This window comes from Pelmatolapia mariae, linkage group LG18 (assembly GCF_036321145.2).
Source record: "Pelmatolapia mariae isolate MD_Pm_ZW linkage group LG18, Pm_UMD_F_2, whole genome shotgun sequence".
NCBI classification, from domain to species: Eukaryota; Metazoa; Chordata; class Actinopteri; order Cichliformes; family Cichlidae; genus Pelmatolapia; species Pelmatolapia mariae.
This window is the reverse complement of record NC_086243.1, coordinates 28,968,689-28,988,676: the sequence shown is the minus strand read 5'-3', so window position 1 is coordinate 28,988,676 and position 19,988 is coordinate 28,968,689. Positions and strand designations below refer to the sequence as shown.

At 38.4% G+C, this 19,988-nt stretch overlaps 1 protein-coding gene across 3 annotated transcripts; it reads right to left on the bottom strand.

Moving 5' to 3' along the window:
- Positions 1 to 1,365: 1,365 nt before the first annotated feature.
- Positions 1,366 to 16,748, bottom strand: crema (cAMP responsive element modulator a). 3 transcript variants are annotated; one of them, XM_063461745.1, is made up of 8 exons: positions 16,624 to 16,748; positions 14,856 to 14,973; positions 14,579 to 14,707; positions 11,321 to 11,409; positions 11,085 to 11,221; positions 10,079 to 10,267; positions 3,724 to 3,883; positions 1,366 to 3,282 (listed from the first exon to the last, which is right to left on the bottom strand). In XM_063461745.1, the coding sequence occupies exons 2-8, from the start codon at positions 14,961 to 14,963 to the stop codon at positions 3,138 to 3,140; spliced, it is 957 nt and encodes a 318-aa protein (XP_063317815.1). In that variant the 5' UTR covers positions 14,964 to 14,973; positions 16,624 to 16,748; the 3' UTR covers positions 1,366 to 3,137. The 3 variants fall into 3 exon arrangements, with proteins under 3 accessions (XP_063317815.1, XP_063317816.1, XP_063317817.1); XM_063461746.1 differs by lacking the exon at positions 14,579 to 14,707 and having other exon boundaries at positions 16,624 to 16,747; XM_063461747.1 differs by lacking the exons at positions 10,079 to 10,267; positions 11,085 to 11,221; positions 11,321 to 11,409; ... (1 more) ...; positions 14,856 to 14,973; positions 16,624 to 16,748 and adding an exon at positions 5,788 to 6,063.
- Between the last annotated feature and the right edge of the window lie 3,240 nt (positions 16,749 to 19,988).

Here is a 19,988-nt window from a genome sequence, read left to right as displayed (position 1 = left end):
AGATCAGTATATACAAATATTCTCTGTTGTTGGCTGCAATAAGTCACATTTGGTGCTTTTATGTCTTGGTCTTCAGTCTGATGAACTGAAGACCAAGTTTTTTTAAAACCCATCAGATTGCTTGAAAATGTCCTAATACAGAAAACACTGGTGTTATTGTCTCTGACATTTTTTGGAAATGGGAAGAATCCCTATTGGTTAAAATTACCCAACAATTCTTAAAATTATTCAAGCTACCACCCATTTTCTCCTCTCCTAAGCTAATAAAGTAATATGCTGCTTATATATGATTATACAATTAATAATCATGCAATAATATAATATAGTTCCCTTCTTTTATTTAATTTATATAGTTAAGCCCATATGTTGTTGTGCAAAGATACAGTTTTGTAGCTTTACCTTTAAACACCATAATCAATCATTTTAAATATTAGGACTGTTTTGCAGCATTTGGCTGCATCTACGTGGAGAGTATAACCCAGTATACTTCATAATTCATCTTTTTACTTCTATAAGCAGTCACCTCATCAATAAACACCATCAATAAAGTATGGTGGTCCACTTCCACTGGCAGCCATACATGTTCGTGCCACAGTAGTGGCTCCATCACGTCTGAGAGACGATGTGATTCATTTCTTAATATGAGCTGTTTCTCTCCTTCTCCATACTTTTCTCTATCTTTATTCTACAAGTTCATCTTAGTTTGTTCTGAGCATAACCAGTGGTTTGCACCTTGTGTTTCCGTTTAAGAAGGCGCCTCTTGATTGTACACACTGACAATAATACGCCTACCTCCTCGAGAAAGTTCTTCACTTAGTTAATGTTGCGATGTTGTTTTTCTTAACCGTGGAAATGATTCTGTCATCATGCACCTTATTTGACTTCAGGCCTTTTGGCTACTCCTAAAGTTCCTGCTTTCTCTCGGATGTTTATTTATATGTTTTTACTCTATTTTCCAGCTTAATGACGGCCTCCCTCACTTGAATTAACATCTCTGTGGCCGTTACATTTAAAGTTACAGTGACCAGCTATAAGTTACAAATTCAACAGTGTGAATAAACTTCAGATTGTCTGCTTCACTTGTCATAAAACATGAGGGAACAGGCTTCACCTGGCCATGAAACCATGTGTCAGTCAACTGTCCAATGAATTTTGAGCCTCTGATTGTCTGCACTTCAATTACATATAAGGTGTTTTGGTGTACAGTGGCAAAACCACAAAAATTGTGGCTTTGTCCGACAATTTATGGACCTGTAAAGTGCGGATTTATCTTGCACAGCTTTAACTGCACTAACATAAGATGGCTTCAGTGTTGAGGGAGTTTCATCAGCAGTATGTGAGCTAAACATTATCACACAATCCATGTCACATTTGTATATTTTATTAGATAAACAAAAATATTTTTTTACAATTCAAATGAGGAAGTACATCAACAACAGAACACCTGGTAGAAGACTGAGCCATTTAAAACAGCAAAAACTAAGTGCAGAAAATATTCAGCTCATCTGATATTAAAGAAATAGAGATATAGAAGGCCTGGATTTTTTCCTTTCATAGAATTTAAAAGAATGGGCACACGTCTGAGATCACAAACAGTAACAGACTGTTTGGGTGGCAACTATCAAGACTGATACTGTTATGACTGAGTTAGTCAGTGGGTAGATCCTTTACTGTTACTTAAAGAGCTTTGGCAGCCGCATTGTAACAGATGTCAGGGTCTGCTACTCAGAGGAATGCTCTTTTGTGCATTTGTCTACATTCTTCATAGAAAATCAAATATTTTAATGAAGTATAATCAGGGAAACAACAGAAACAGAGAAAGCTTTTACATATATTACCAGAAACATGAACACAAAATGATACATTATTTGAGAAAGAATATTTTTACAAAAAAAAGACAAAAGAATTGGCATTACCCTTTAAACAGAGCATTTTAATATTACAATAAGCCATAAATACAGTTTTATTCCAAAATGGATATTCATCATTTCAAAAAGTTATTTAACAGCAGACCAAAACAGTTATTCTTGGGGCCATATTCAATGTAAAATGATTGTTTACAAATTTGATATTTCAATTTTTAAAACATACAACAACTATCTTTGTAGAATATATACGTTTTTATGTGAAATCAGAATCAGAAGACTTTATTTATCCCCAAGGGGGATAAATTCAGGTAACTGCAATATAATATAAACTCTAATATCTACACGTGTCCTTGGTTACTTTCTGTGCTTTGTCCAAAGTCCAACTGTGCTCTTTCGTTTCACTTCAAGTACTGTAACGTCACTTCAGTAATGCAAAAATAAAGATTCTTTTGAACATTATTTGATTCTTTGAAACTATACTCTGATTCAGATAATGCCTCTCTCTATATTGGTATGAAATAGATTTCATGAATCTGTGCAAACGCAACCAAACATAAATGGATTTTTATCTTGATTTCATTGACTTTACCAGTGTTTTCTTTAAAAAAAAAAAAAAGATCTTTTGTAACAAACTAACAATGACGAAAATCCACTTTACAGATAAAATGCTTGATAAATCTTCTTTCATTTATTTTTTACCGCATGAAGGAATGCAATGACCGAAAACAGAAGCATAAATAACACATAATCAGGTAAACACACTCTGAGTTGCCTTGTCGCAGTGCTGATGGATCTGCGTAGCAGCTCGTCTGACCTCAGAGAAACATGCTGGTTGCGGGACCTGGCTGACCCCTCGAAGGATTTTTCGTAATTGCCATAAATGAGCGGCACATTTTCAGGAAACACCTGTATTTCCTCTTCCTGTTCCTCTTCTTCAGCTGGCTCTCATTGGTTAGCCTCGCTCGTGCGCAACAGCAACAGCAAACACAATGTGTACGACACTTGAGTCTTCACATGCAAAGAGCACAAGATAAGAACAAGAGCGAAACTGGCAAGCTCAAGCTATTTGACTTCCCTACGACACTTCTGAAATTTGGCGTAAATCAGGCCTGAGTGAGCAGAGAATAAAAGACGATGAAAGTAGTTTTTGTTCCAGAGTCTTTTCTTCTTTCTTTTTTTTCTTTTTTGGTTTTTTTTTGTTTTGTTTTGTCTTATTTTGCTGTAGAAGTTTGTAAACTGTCTTCAGCCCATGACCACAAACAGCCACTGCTACTCAGTTTTGTGGCAGTAAATGTCCTTTAGTGCTTTTAGCTCTTCAATCAAGGTCTTGTTTTGGTTTTCCAACACAGCCACACGGTTTTCCAGACATTTGACATACTCTTTCTTTTTCCTGCGGCACTCACGAGCTGCTTCCCTGAGGAGGAAATGGAGGAAAAATTTGGATGAGTCTCCAGATGAAAATATAATATAAGAGTCAAGACAAGTCTGCACAATCCATAAACAAAACAATGTCTGAGGCTTTTGAGTTCGAGTTTCATGAGTTCACGAATCTGTTTACGTAGACAACAATTTACTCGCTGCAGTGTTTCGTTTTCAATTTTTTTTTTAAATGTGCCGATCACCTACAAAAGCAGAAATCTTTAGCTTTGACCTTTTGTGAATAGTCGCTTTGATACAAAGTGTGAACAGCAACCTCCAGACATGCACAATAACACTTCAGTCAAAGTTTCCAATATGCATGAATTAGGGGGTCCCCAACATTTATTCCCTTGCTTGCTTGCATCATATTTCCATCACTGACAAGGAATGATCTTACACCTCAAATACAATCTTTTACTTCTACTTCAGCTCCTACCTGTTTTTCATCAGCCGGACCTCCCTCTTGCGGGTGATCTCCTCGGCGTGCTGTGATGAGGGGCTCTGCATGCTGCCTGGAGACGCAGCCATTACAATGCTCTGAGCCAGGCCCGAGTTTGGTGAACGAAGCTGGTAGGCGGGGATGTCTCCAGTAGCGGCTGTAGACGAATACAGACAAAAGAATAGGAGATCAAGATTCTGCAACCTTTTATTTTTTGTTGATCTTTGTTGCCTTTATATTTTCCTCATAAAAACTCTAAATCTGTACAAGAATCTTTACCTGCTTAATTTATCCTTGTACCATCAGACTAACACAGAATACAAAATGTTGCATTTTTTTTAAGAAAAATTCTTGAGGTGTGTCCTAACATTATGCTGTACTTATTATTTTATTACATTAAAAGCAGGAATTAAGAGCTCTAATAAAAAGATGCTGGCTCAAACAAACAAACTTCAAAACTTTGCTGCTGAAATACAAAGTCAAGCAGTTCCCACATTCATCAGCTAGTGTTGCTTAGGGATACTAAGCAACACAGCAAGTGCCATAAAGTCTATTTCTGTTCCTTTTATGCAGACATTAGTAAGATCTGCTTTTGTTTTTACTTAATTTGCCCTCATAAATTGTGAATTTATGCTCTAGGACCAGAGTTAAGTGCTTTTAACCATAGGAACTAAAGGTCAGAGGCCTGCTGTGTCCAAATACTCTAAAACACCTTCGGTCCTGCTATTGCTAATGTAATGCAATGTAACTTTATAGCCTGAAGCGGTGCAGAATAAACAACTTGTTATCAGACTGTCCAATCTAAATAAGCTGCTCACTGCTTGATTTTTGAATAGAGAGTCATTACTGCCTTTATATTATACTAACATTTACTGAAACATATGATAAACTGCAAACAATATGACTGCATTTATTCTCAGTAGAATAAACCCATAAGTCTTGTGAACAATTTAGTTTGTTTCCTCACAAGATCTGGTATCGCTCTAACGAGATAACAGCACTTGCATTTGGGGGGGGGGGGTGACGTTTTTGTAAACCACTGTGTGCTACTGATAACTGGTAGCCTCTCGAATTCTTAAAAGAAAGTGATGCTAATTCCGGAGAAGGCTGAAAAAACAAAGCGATTCTGTGGATGTGGTTTATGAGCTGTTTGATTTGAGTCATCACTTTCATGACTCAACTGTGTGCTGCTCTGCCTGCTGCCTCGTAACATTTCACCCTCTCGTTTTCACTTTGTTCCCGAGAAGTTTCATTGCTCTGCCCTGACCTGCTGTTCACACACACACAGACACACACACTCATTCAGAAAGAGACACAGCAGGTGCGAACACACAAACACGCACAGACACACAGCGTCTGTCTCTTTTTCTCTCATTGTGATAACAGAGTGACTCGGGCTGTGCTGACGTCAGTGCGTGCGTCTCACTTGCCCGTTTGCATTCTCTCTTCCCTGCCTGGCTTCTGTTCCAGGAAACTGGAGTGACGTCAAACCCCCAACTATCTTACCACCCCCTCCCCACCTCTCCCTTACTTATTACTCCCTCCCTGCCTGTCTGCCCAACAACCACTGTAGCGATTAAAAGAGTAGACTGTGTGTGTGTGTGTGTGAACATACTCGCAACAGCGAGAAAGAGTCTGAATGGAGCAACGCTGAGCATACTAACTAAATGCTTGTTTACTTGCTAGATCTGAATTCAACCCTGAACTGTCATGAGTGTTTTTCCTGTTTTGCAACTGCAAGGACACCGGTATGATCTGTGTAAAGACTCATCTTCACTTTCACAAGGCATGAAATTGAAAGTCGAGTAAAAGTAATTTCAATTTCATAAATATGCCCCTGGATGCAAAAGCTTCTGCTCTCACAGTTTACTAAATAAAAGAGATCCTCTTACAATTAGAAGCTCCAAATACCAAAAGCATATTTTTAAGAGGACTTACATTCAGGTATAATTAGAGCTATACATCAAATCAAAACATGCACAAATATCTCTCGAAAAAGCACAGAGAAAAGAGTCAGAGTGTTGCAGTGAACACATTATTAAACATGTGAAGAAGCTCTACCTGACTCAGTCTCATCCCCAGTTACAGCCATCTCTGGTTTCCAATAATCCAGCACCACGGCAGAGAGACACCTCACTACAAAAACTCTCCTCTACCACTATCCTTTTCTGCTTTACTTGTATCTCCTTTGCTCCCGCTTCTCCTTTCCTCTCAGCTCTCTGTATCAGAGTGCTCACTTGCCAACTTTACAGCCTGATTACAATTACAGGCATTGACATCACAATGACATCACTACTGCCCGCTGAAGTCAGTAAAACACCCTGGATTAGAGTTCCTCCCACCCTCCCCTCCTGCAGATGAGTAACTGAAGTACAGAAACACAATGTGAGCCAGGCAGGAACGGAGGGAGGGAGGCAGGGAAGGCGGGGAGTTAATGGGGGGAGGGCGGTAGCTGAGGGGGTGTATTTTTAGCTCCAGTGACGCAACTAGAGCGACGCTCAACAAACAAGAGGATATTGTGTCCCAAGCGGCTGCCATGCAAACTGTTGAGCTCCCTGATTCAAGTTGTGTGTGTGTGTGTGTGTGTGTGTGTGTGTGTGTGTGTGTGTGTGTGTGTGTGTGTGTTTTGGAAAGTGTTAAGGAAGTAAGAAAATAGTAAACATGGATAATGAAGGTTTTACATTTTTTTCAAGTTTAACCAAATGTCCATTACTTATCCTGCTGAATTCTACAAAACAGTTATTTAACCAAATCTGTGAAAACAATATTAACCACTTAGTTGCCTGACGGGTCTTTGGTGGGAAAATCAGCAGCCAGAATGGAAAGGATGTGAGTGAAATTTATGGTATTACTAATTAGGAGGATCATGCATTATTTTATTTTATTTTTTTTTTAATTTGACAATTCTTGCCACTGTCACATGTTTAAATTTATCACAGCTCAGCCTAACATTTGCAGGGCTTTTACTTTAGACAAAAACCTGCGCTCTAGCTCCCGGTAATATCGAGAAAAGAATACCAGAGGAACGAAAACAAAGACAGCAAGCAACATTGATTATTGTTGGTTAACCATTGATTCTGAAATCAATTCAAAAAGGGAAACTCTGAACCTCTTAGTAATAGCAACATGCGTAAAAAAGGTTTCAGTGACTTTTTACCATGGTTAAAACAATCCTGATTAACTATTAGTACATCCACAGCCCTGCTGCTGAGCAGCTCTATTAGCTTTGTTGTTAATACAGAGCTTTTCAGCTGGAAGGAACAAATGAGCCCAAGCACATAGGTGGTTCTGTTTGTGCCAGCTGGATATGGACTTATGGACTGATAAGGTAAATAACACAGTGTCAGGCAGAGTTACTGAGTTACTGAAAAGGCACCTACATGAACTGAAACCTGACCACTAATATCAGACATTCATCAGCTATTACACTGCAAAACTATCAGTTATGATCATAGGGTATGAAACACGATGCCAGTGCATGTGACTCTGTGAAAATATACAACGAACAGTCCCTGAAAAGCAGAGTATGAAGTAACGAATTACAAATACTGTTTCAGGTATGTGTACTTTACTTGTAGTTTTTTCCTGACAACTTTTTACTTTTACTCTTTCTACTTCTTACATTTTCAAAACAGTCTCATTACTTTTGCTTTAACGCATCAGAGGGGAGTTACTGCTTCACGTCGCTGCGGGCCTTCAAACATCAAACCCATTTGAACCTGGTATTTGAACTGCAAATTTAAAGCTTACATGTAAGTCCTCATGCTTTTACATCAGATAAAGGTTGGTCACATGTAACATTATGTCTTCTTCATGTTGCAAAACCTGCTGCAAAACAAACTGAGGTATACTATCTGTGTTATTTAAAGGTTGCATGAAAATATGTTAGTGCAGGATAAACAGGTTAGTGTGCTGTATCGTGATGGATTTAGATCAGCTGATCACAGCCTGTACATTAAGAAAATCTACTGGAGCTCTCAATAGATATTATTGTGCATTATGATTCTTTTCCCCATGATGGGCCATTTCAACTGATTTTAAGCACCCCTGACATGATGAATCCCACTTTAACCCCACATCTACTGTTCTTCTGTTTAGAGTCAAAGTAACCCTCTACAGTGCAGGCAACAGAAAGCATTACTTTTTCTGCTCATGTTCTGCTAATCTGATTCAAGATGAAATTTAGACTAAAATAAAGCTTGTATTCCCATCCATTAATATTATTTTCTTATTACACCAATATGGCAAGTTTCAGTTAGCTTTGCAAAAAAGTAGCTGTCATTCAAAGAGATACTTTGTACTTTCTTACTTTGAGTAAATTTCAGAGCCTGTACTTTTTCCTTTTTACTCGAGAAAACAAGTAGACTCACTACTTCATCTTTTACTGGAGTATTCTTTAACAATAGTATCTGTACTTCTACTTTAGTACAGACTGTCTGTACTTTTGGAACCTCTGCTGATAAGTCAAGCACATGGGCGAGTGCTACTTTGATCTTATCATTGACTGTAAATCAAACTAGAACTTCACCTTCAAATTAACATGTTTCGGATGTTCTGAATGCAATTATTTTCTTAAAGCGTCAATTCTCAAACCACAGATTTACTGTTATGAACAAGTCCATGAGAGTAAATGCATGGGTTAGTTCGCCTTTTGTGTGTTCACCTTAGTATCAGCAAAAAATGATCAGATATTGAAAACTCGTCCTAACTAGCTTAAAATTAAAAGTCAGCAGTTTTATCCAGTTAACTTCAGGTATTTGCAAAGTATTGTGCTCATAATTTCAACAAGCGCTGAGCACAACCAGCTCCTTCACAGATAACAACTTCATTCTGTTCTTTTTCCTATTCATTACTTTGATCTTCAGGTTAAAGGGTTTAGTTTGCATGGTGTTGAGGCTGAAGTGCAACATCAGAAAGACCGTTGTAGCTGAATTTCAAAAAGGACATGAAAGAAAGACAGATTTTTTTTACTCTCTCTAAGAACAGAAAAGTAAAGAATTGATCTGAACACAGAAACGCTTGTTATTTTATCTGTCTGATCTACTGATGGATCCAGCAACTATTCCCTATGGCTTATATGACCTATATTAAAACTTTATTGGCTGAAGATGGTCTGATTTAAATCGATAGCTGTCCTCAGTGAAAGTAGACATTCACATAGGGGCTCATCCAGATCAGAGGCCCCATATTTGTAGATTTAGTGAAAGAGATAAAGATGACTAATTTCACATACGCTAGACCAACTGTCGTGGACGAGTTGTGGTGTGTGATGTCTGCACTGTGGAAAACCGTAACTCCGTAACTTTTAAACCCAATGAAAACAGGAGCCCACTCAAGGTGGTTCAGGGTATTTACTGATGATGACAGAAGTAGCAGGGGGGGAATTCTTCAGTATGCAGAGCTATACTCTCTTCTTAGATTCACTCAAACACTGCAAAACGGATTAGCCAGCACTTCATGGTGCAAAAGGATACTAATCCAAACCATAATGCAAGACCAACCCAAGAGTTTATCAAGCAAAGAAATGGGACATTGTTCAATGGACGAGTCAGTCACCTGATCTCAACCCAACAGAGCATCCTGTTCAGTTAAATACAAAACTCAATGCAGAAAGATCCACAAACAAGCAGAAACTGAAGGCTGTTGTTATAGATGACTAGCAGAGCATCTCAAGGGAAGAAACACATCATCTGGTAATGTCCATAGTTTTAGACTTCAGGCAGCCATTAACCCTTTGTCCAAAAAAACAAAACTGACCTAACTATTCGTGTCCTTCAACAGGTAACAGAGGCTCCAAGTTCTGCCAGATGACAGTGATAAGCTCTTTGCTGAGCTATGTGTTACTTTTGATATGAAGCAAGAGATTAGACCTGACAACACGACATGGTCAACAGCAGCTGGACAAACTTGCTTAAGAAATCACAGAAAGTAAAAGATGAATGTATTGCACAATGAATCCAAGTGGTGTGGACACATTTTTGGAACATAATGGAAATCCTAATGAAAACTTTAATATGGCAGCGTTATGAATCTCAAATGTTTTTTGAGCCACAATTTACTGTCTGTAGAACAAATTATTTTCACAAAGGGTCTTGTATGTTTTCACTGAGAAACATCCCATAATTTATTGAGGCCTTAATCCCACAATGTCAGATGGGGATTACCATATTAATTTTTTTTAACACAGATTTGGATCTCTGCTATCATTTATGGCTTATATCTGTAGAGAAAAGAAATAAAAAAAATCTGAGGTGCCGATAGAAAAAGCCAATACATTCAACATTTACACCCCAACATGTATGCTGCTGTTTCGTAAAGATTTTTGTGATATAAATTCAAAGTTGCACCCTACCTTGGATAAGTACCTGTCCTCCCTGGATAAAGAGCTGCTGTGGAGAATCTCCAGGCTGAGCTGCACACTGTAAGACAGCGGCTCCAGGCTGTGGGGTGGGACTACTTGTGACTGGCAGGTTCTGGACCCCCTGTAGACCTGGAACTCCAGGGCTGGACAACTGGATGCCTCTCCCTTGGGTGATTGCAACTGTGTAGGGGATTCCATGAAGTTAGTATGAAGAAATAGTAACATCTAATCACTATGCTTGAAATTTGATTTTCTCTGCTCTCCAATAGCTCACAGAGCTTTATAGTCCTAGTCCTAATAGGAGCCATAAAGCTCTATAAGCTATTGTTGAGCATTTTGTCTAAACGACTTAGATAATTATTAAGTTAACCCACTGTGAACACTTAAAGCTTCCAAATGTGTACACAGGAAGGAAATGAATACCTTTGCTAATCTCTTCAAGCAATGAAATATTTCCTGTAATTGCATGTACCCAATGAACAGATTACATGCAACAATCTTGAGCCACTCTCACTTCTTTATATTTTCTGGGAAACATTTAAAACATGAATGGGAATTTGGTACACAAGGCAAAAACAGAGTTTATACAAATTTTAAAAAATTGAAAATCAATATTTGGTATGACCACCTTTGTTCCTCAGCACAGCCTGAACTCTCTTAGGCAAGCTTTCTTTTAATTTCTTTTAACAGACTTCATGAATCGTTCCCCATAGCTCATAGGTCAGTGTTAATTGGCTTCATGAAGAAAGAAAGAAACAGAAATGGTCAGGAACAAGGACTGGATTGAAAAGAAGTGAAAAAGCTGCCAGTATCTAAAGAAAATGCCTGGACAACTATTACTCAAGACCACTTTAAAAATTACAGGCTCCTTGCAAGCACGGTATAAATAGTGAAGTGTGGCTAAAACTCTTTTGCACTGTTCTGTAAATGTATGTGCCAGAGCAGAAAATGCTAAAGATGACTCTATAGTGAGTGGACCATTCTCGTGTGTACTGACTGTATTGTCCTGAGCTGGTCTGGTAGATGGAGGTTGGCACTGTGGGGGAGTTGGAAACTGGCACTTCATCCTCCGTCTTTTCCTCTTCAATTTTAGGAACTGCCGGTGAGTCGGAGGAAAGCTCATTCAAAATTTTCCTGCCAAACAAAATAAAGTATTTTCATAAAGACCTTTTAACACCAGCAGACTTTTTATGACATATATCACAATTTAGCTTACTCTTCATATCCTCTCACCGATATGATGGACGCCTGGAGAGAAGCTCTCGCCTTTTCTGTGTGTCTGTTACTGACTCGTCATCCTCCAGTTCTGCTACAGTAGCAATCTGGGCAAAAAGCAGGCAGTAATTAATAGTGATGAGTAATCCACATTGTTTTCTTTTTTTAAATTATTTTGGCAACATCATTTGTGCTAAATGTTGTCACTGAGTGGGTGTACCTTTCCACACACAGTTTGTGGAACACTGGGAGGTGTTTGTGAGAGACAAAGATGACGTCAAAGAAGGAATTTGAGCAGCATTTTTTCAAGCCCTACTCTTTTCAACGCATTGCATGTCACAAGAGACAATAACTGTACTGCGCAAAAGTCTTGCCACTCTTGATTTCTTTATAGTTTTCCAGGGAAAATTATGTATTGAAGTGTGCAAATATATATAGAAATACAGTATAAAAGGCAAAAACTGAGTTTTTACATTTCTAACAAGCTTGAAAACTCTTAGCGAAAGCTTTTTTGTAACTTCTTTAAGTCTCCAGGCTCCTTAAAGGACATTCAAAGCTCTTTTTTTTTAGATATTTGCTGCCTTTTGTTCTGTTCTCGGTCATGATGATCCAACACCGCCTCGGTAATATTGAGGTCTTAGCTCTGGGGAGGCCAATCCATGACTGATATTGATTCATTGTGTCTTTTCCATCCAGCTATATTTTACTCCATTGGCAGTGTATAGAGAGGTACTAGTCTGCATTCTTAATTCCAGCAATGTTGGATCCCCAACACCACTGACTGACGTGCAGTCCTAAACCATGACACACACTCACTGTTGTCCCTCTCTCTTGACCTCCTCCACACATATTGATTATGATTTTAACCAAAAATGTCAAATTTGGATTCATCACTCTGTAAGACTCGCCATGTTGATTTTCAACCAAGCTCTTGTGCAATCTTGCATAACTGAGCTATTTCTTCCTGCTTCCCTTCCTTAAGATTGGCCCAATTCTTCCACTGAGACATTTCTGATGAGGCTTAAACTGACAGTAGATGGGTCAACTGGAAGGCCTGATGCATTGAGTATTTACAGAATTTTTTCCCTATTTCCTAAGGACATGAATAGATTTTTCTTAGGCCTGCCACTTCTTTTTTTTTGTAACCCATCTGTCCAGTTTCCTCACTTTTTTGAAGGACAGACCGCACACAATCCCAAGATATCAAGGACTCAACTCTTTAGGAATCACCTTGGTGAGATATACACATGTGTATGTATGTATGTATGTATGTATGTATATATGTATATATATATGTGTGTATATATATTGATGTCCATCAAACTCTTATTGTTGACATTTTTCACAGATTCAACTAAAGAAATTGGATATATGATTTACAATTGGTTCACTGCTAAGTTGTCTGAAATGTGAGACACAGCACAGCTTTATCCCTTGAGATGGGTGCCTGTTTTATGTTTGAGTGATTCATAGATCAGTGTTAAGCAAAAACAAATTTTAAAAAAACATAAATCCTGAAATTGGTCAGGTAAAAGGTTTGAACTATGAATGAGTGAAAAGCAGTCAAAGTCCAAAGAAAAAATTTGAAAGGCTTTCAGAAACACTGGAGAACTATGGTTCAAGCCATTTTAAAATTACAAGAAAGTCTGGCTTTTTAGAAACAACATATAAAGGGTCAAGACATTTGCACAGCACTGTATATTCTGCACAATTATTTGCAAAAAAAAGTTACCACCTTTCTCCCCTCAAGCATTTGTTTGTTTTCCCAACTGAAACATACTGTGGGAATAATAACAAAGTCAACCTGGTAATGTGTCATAAGCCAGAGGGCTTTTATGACTCACGCTGCTGTGTAATGAATGTACATTACGATAATATCTGTACCAGACAAAGGTGCTGGGTTAAACAGAGGTGTGTCCATTAATTTATAATAGAGTGGAGGTTGGAACTAAGCTTGTCAGCTTTATGCTCTGGAAGCAAATTTAAAGCAAGAAATAACTGTGTGCGTAACAGCACAGCACAGTGTTAGTGCTGACTTTAAACAGGATGTTTTGCATCTGCCTCCAGATGTTTAATGGCACTCAATCAGAGTCTTACGTTAAGACTTACTGATGCAGGATTTATTTAAATAACAGTTATTACTGGAAGCGTACAGCTAATACCAGCAGTCAATCGGCAACAAGTCAAACTTGCTACTGATAGTTTCACAGATAAGAAGTACAGAGTAGTTTGAAACCAGTCAACAAAACCACGTTGTGGTGTAGATCTATGCCATCTGACTGTGCATTTCAAAGATATAATCTATTTTCATGCTAATTTCCTTGAAAAAATACTTTCCATGAGACGACAAAGTAACCTCTGCTTTGCAAACAAAGCTGCACAGTAGAGAAAAGTCTGCTTCTCCATTTTAACCACTGTTTCCTTTCTCAGGCCCTATACTTCTAGACACTGGTCCTCAATACCATAATATTAATAACTTCTTGCCAGCATTTTCACATGACAGATCACTGTTATCTGATGCATCTGCAGCTCTACAGCAGTCATCTAAACGAGACACAACATCTCCTGAGAGTGAAGGTTAGACTGATGAGCTTAAACCTCAGTTCCTGCCGCTCGCTTGAATCCTATTAACAGATGCACTACATTAAACCATAAGCCCTGCAGTGTGCCTTGCACACAGCAGTTACAAGTTCATTGACCAAGATATTGATCTCGATCTAAATTAGTGTACAGAGCAGAGTGAGGACAGTATTTACTGCTTTTCTAGGTGTTATTGTCAGGCTTTGTGGCTTAAATGTTCATCTTACTAGAGCATTTGCATCAGTAGTGCTTTGACAGAGATACTTATCTTGAAACATGTTCAAATGACTTGAGGTGTTACTGGAGGCTCGTCTTGACTTAAGATTTGTCGGGACTTGTTTTCAGTGACTTGAGGCATAATCTGGACTTATCCTAATGGACTTGAAACTTGCTCTGAAACATCTGACCTGATCATATCTTGAATTATGTAAGACCTGAGACCCACCCTGAGAGACTGGCAACTTGGCTAGGAGTTGACTTCCGTCTCCTGATTGACTTGGGTTCTGACTCTGGCATGACCCAAAGGAGCCTCTAACTACTTTGCTTACTGCATACAGATGTTTCATTAGTCTCTAGTTAAAATTTGGAACTGAAATTAAATTTTGCATGTATTGACAAAGCTATTCTCTGATGTGAAAAACTGAGCCATCCATTAAAAGAGTTCAAATGAGTTCTGAGGCAAGCATGTGCCCTCACCTGGACAGTCTGAACTTGTGGTGATTGTATAACAGAGGTCTGCGGGGCCTGGATGACCCCCTGGATTTGAACTGTCTGACCAGGCAGCTGAACAACAGTCACACCGGAAGACTCTTCTGCTAGTGACACCTGCAGGCACACATGAAATGATGAATGTTTGCCGGCAACAGTTAGACTTGAGTGTCTGAACACCTCTTCTCTCTGTGCACATCTTAAAGTTTGTTTGTTCTCTTTCGGTTAAAACCACCAAACACTTCCTAACCGCGCATGTGTGCACCTGAGCAGCAGCTGCAGGAGAAGGGCTGGTTTCACTCTGGTTTTCCTCTCCATCTGTCAATGAGTCATTTAAACTGCTGTCCAGCTGAGACGATACTGAGCTATCCATAGTCGTTCACCTAGACAGACAGATGGACGGGCAAATTAATAATGATACAACTGAAGCAGACAAAGGCAATCCTAATGTTTTCTTCTCTAACATCATTACACAGGTAAAAGACAAATAAATGTGTTTTCGCAGTCCAATTTTCCCCCCAGTATTCATTAAACATTGGCTACAGATAGACATTTAACCTTGGAATATCCGCAAGAATTGTCTTGTATGTGTTTACAAGACCTGTGTTATATTTTTATATTGTGTTATAAGTGTTCTTTCTGCACTTAATTACTTTGTTCAGTACGATTCCATTCAAGCTTAACTGACACGCAAAAAAGATCCAGACAGCCGGGTGCATAGAGGCAGAAATAACAACATTAACTGCACTGTAATGAAGTGCAGAATAATGAGACGGTGAACTGAATGCTCCTCAATCAGTGAGTCTAAAATACAATTTGAGAAGACAGAGCCAACAGAAATAAATGAAATGAAAAAACTCCTGATTTGAGTCAAAATTATCTGTGCTGAGAGTGTTTTTCAGCTTGTGACAAATTTGCATTATATAACTAGCAAGCTCATTAAGTGTGGCAGCCACCGGGTGAAGCTGGCTGACTGAATTGAGGCTTTTTTTTCACACTTTGGGAGACAGACTGTTACAAACTCGAGTACAATTTCGTTAGAGGGCAATAATGACAATGAAAGGCTGTAAAGATTTGTGTCCAACTGGGTTTTAGAAAATTAAAACAGGTTTGCTTCAAATTAGAGGCCGGCTGCAGTGTCAAAACTAAACAAATGGAGGGATTCTAATTCTATTTTTTACAGGGTCTCTGCAACAGAAATTGGGCTGATGTAAACAACCAGCATCATAACTGGAAAGCATTTTTTGTCAAAATATTTACATATTATACACATCAGGGACCCTCATGATGAGCCACAGAGCCCTGCTTTTTAGACTAGCCTCAAACTGTTTATTCTCTGCTACTGATGGCAAACTCTGAAGTTTCTTACTAGTGAAAATCTGAAACATTTCAATAAAATTAAATTAGCAATCCACAGCCGTTTGCCCTAGAAATGTCCTGAACCCGTTCTAACATATTTCGAGATGTGTGAATTTTTCTTAAAGCAGCACCCGTACAAGACAGCCACTTTTTAACGTTTCAAGTAAAACAAATTACACGCAGTTACAACAGATCTTTGTCGGTTGAAATAAGAAAAAATAGGGGGCAAAATGGACTTTGTTTTAGGGGCAACCCTTACGGGGTGAAAATTTGACAAATGTTGGACTTTTATTTTGAGCAATATATTTAATACAATTTTAAAATAAATTGTGTTACACATGACGAATTCAGAACAAAAAACCGAAGTCTTCACATTGGATATTTTAGAATATTTTACGTAGTTGGGCTTAGGATTTTTATTTTGAAGAGGTCACGTCCACTCCACTTCCGACATCTATTCCGCCTGACTTGACGTAGCTCAGTAAACTTCAGAGAGGAACTGCTGACAGTTGAGAACATTTTGTTTAACTCCATGATGGTCGGCAATTTATCAGCTGTGGTTACAAAACGAGGCTTTAATGGAGCGTTTCGCACCGAAGATGTATTTGCACATTTTCCTTCGACTCTGCCCGACTGGCGCTGACCAAAAATGTGACAGCTTTGCAGCGACTTACCGAAGTTTTACGTAGTCTGAGTCGTCACTAATGACAGTATGGGTGAACGGCCCGTGCCTTCGCTCACGTAGTTTCCACGTCAGCGCTGATGATGCTGTGCCGAAAATGTCGACAGGCGAGTCAGTTTAACGCCGAAGAGTGTCGAGGTGGAGCGAGAGCATTCACTCCTTCCTGCTTCCTTGTTTACACTCGGCGGGCGAAAAAACAAGCCGTGGCTAAATTCTTGCTTTAAGTCAACAGAATGCAGGAATTTCACGGGAAGACGCCACACATAACATCTTAGAATCTGGAAATTAATTCAAACTTATATCTTTTTAGTTTTTCTACCGTGTATGTGTTCGCGAAATGTTTGAAATAAATTGTTTCCGAAAAGCAGTCATAGCTACAGCTTAACTCGACCACTTTATGTTAAAGTTTTCAAAAGGGTAATTGTTTTAATTTAGCATGGTAAGAGAAGTGTATTCATATTCATACATTCAATTTTCGGAACAAGGAAATTTCAAATTAAACAACAAAAGTCGAAGTGTGCATTAACCGAGTCAACAAAGACGCTCAACTACAATTCGACAGTGCTACAGTGATAGTTTTGTAACTTGGACACTCATGTTTACAGAGCAAAGTAATGCTGCTGTCTAGTGCCCGTAAGAAGCAATTACACTTTGAAAAGCCGAAGCAGAGGAATGTGTTGCATTTTGTTTGAGAGATTTTTTTTAACTTAAGAGTACACGGAATTTATATTTAAGACTGCAAACTTCATACCCTCCAATAAGAAAGTGATGCTTGTGTAGGCAGTTATATGTCTACCACAATCAACCAAATAACTATGGGCATTTAAATTCTGTTGGCTGTTTGATAGACAGTGATTAAAAATAATAATAATAATAATAATAATAACAATAATAGATTGTAAAGAAAAAACTGACCACACAATCTAAAGAACAAATAATGTTTTAGTTACAAAATTGAGGCTATATTTGGACTGTTAATGGTTACCTCACCTGTTAGCACTACATTATAAACTCAGACTTGTTTCCTGGTGCTAATTTTTCCGTATAATGTTAGTCTGTTTAAAAAAATGTGCAGATAACTGTGGTTTACTGTAGATTCCGTGATGTACTTGCTGGGTTCCTTTATTTAGCACTGACTGGCTGACCCCTGAGCCACCATCTGTCCTCCTGTATGCCTGGAGAGGCTCCACTGTTACAACAGCGCCACCCGATGTTATCAAAGAGTAGTCCTCTTCATCTCAAACGGTGTGGCATAAATTTATATAATTCAAGAAAAAATTATTATGTGTGTTGTTGGGTGCAATGCATTGATGTATACAACAAGAGTGCAACAGGCATTACATTCACTGTAGTGTAAACCATTCTTTCAGCATTATGATGATGATGATTGATATCAGTATTAGTCTGACTACAGTATTTAACTTTTCCCAGTTTTGCTGTCCATCATTTTGTAAAGGTTTTGTGTCATATACTTCTAACTAGCACAGCTTTATATTAAAAAATTACATTGTCTTAATGCTCCCCCACTGCTGCTCCCTCCTCCTCCTCCATCTCCTTGGCCTATCCTGTGGCCAGAGGATGGAGTCTCCAGATGGCCAAGTACCAGCAACATAAGGGGGACCCTGGGGTGACACAAAGGCCTGACAGCAGGGAGTTACATATGACCTGGGCCAGACAGCTCTTTAGCACAAAATTAGCCTGGGATAACTACACAACACAATTTCACGCTGATAATACCATCAAAGAGGTATTTGAGCATCTGCCATGGCCTTTCCAGCTTGACCGCCATATTTCTGGAAAATGTATGGCTTTTTTCGGGAAAGTCAAAGTTTAAAATGTAAGGGTAAAGTAATGTCATCTCATGATAACCGTACACAAAATGATGAAGATGCAGAGGCTTTATAGCTGTGTTTTTCCAAGTATTAATTTGCAGATTAAAAAGATCAATTGTAGCATCTTATACTAAGTGAAAGACTGCAGGTAATGTCTGCAAAGGGGTAGGCCCATCTCATCTGGCGTTTATTGTGCTTACTGTGCATCCTAAAACCATATACTATATTTTCATTGAAATTGCAAATGGAAGATGTTTCTGTTTGGGGAAACACTGATATTAAATAAGTGCAATACACATAGGAAATTCTATAAATGCCATAACTGAGCTTACCAATAAGTAGTATATTTGCTCTTTTAATAAAGGTTATACCAAATAAGATTTAAAATCATCTTAAAGAGGTACCACAGCAGTGCACCACAAGAGGTCACTACTGAAACACATATGGTCCTTGGTTATGTTGACTGGTGGATACTTAAATTTAAATCCTCCTGAAACTAGGAGCTTTTTAGCTTGCGTATCTCAAGACATTAATTATATTACAGATTGAAGTTTGTGGCAGCCCATCACACTACCACCATCATATTTGACTGCTGGTATAAAGTTCCTGTTATAAAATGCTTTGTTAGTTTTATAACAATTGTAACATGACTGAAACCTTCCAAAAAACTTTAGAGTGTATATCGCCAGTTCACAGAATATTTTTCCAAAAGTCTTGGAGATCAGTAACATGTAGCATTATTCATGAATCATGATCTTAACTCAGGCAAGTGAGGCCTCCTTGTTCTTTTGTGCCCTCGTGGATGAGTCGTCAATGCATAATTCTAGTAGGCTGGTAACTTCCAGGAAGATTCAGCACTGTTCCAAGTTTTCTCCGTTTGTCCATAAGGGCTCTCACCATGATTCACTGGAGAAACAAAGTTTTAGAAATGGCTTTGTAGCCCTTCCGGACTGATAGATGTCAAGGACTTTGAGTTTTTTTAACTCGGGCCATGATGTGTTACTTTTTAAGATCTTTTAGCCTGCTTGACTTTGTTATTGTTATAAAATATTAAAATGTGTTTGATGATCTGAAACATGAAAGTGTGAGAAATATGTAAATGAATAAGAAATCAGGAAGGGATCAAATACTTCTTGATGGTACTGTGTGTGGTTACTTGTGAGGGATATCAAATACAGGCTTCCTTGTCTATTAAGAATGGAAGTTAATTTTTGACTTTGGGAAGTGTAATCATCTGAAAAATTGACTCATGGTCAGCTTCTACATCTTCTGCATCTCATTATTATTTTTATTCCTGCTGTTTTTAATATAGAATAAATGCCAGCCGATGACTGTTGCTTGTTTTGTTTGCCAGGATGTCCCTTTATTTGGTGGGTTTTCTAACCTGTTTTTGCTTTCTCTAGAAAGGTTGAAGGCCAAAGCCATTTTCCCCTTCACCCCTTTGCTTGCTGTAGAAACTGGATCCACTGTTGCTCTGCAGCTACATATATCTGTACCAGAACGTCAGTCAGATGTTTCTTCATTT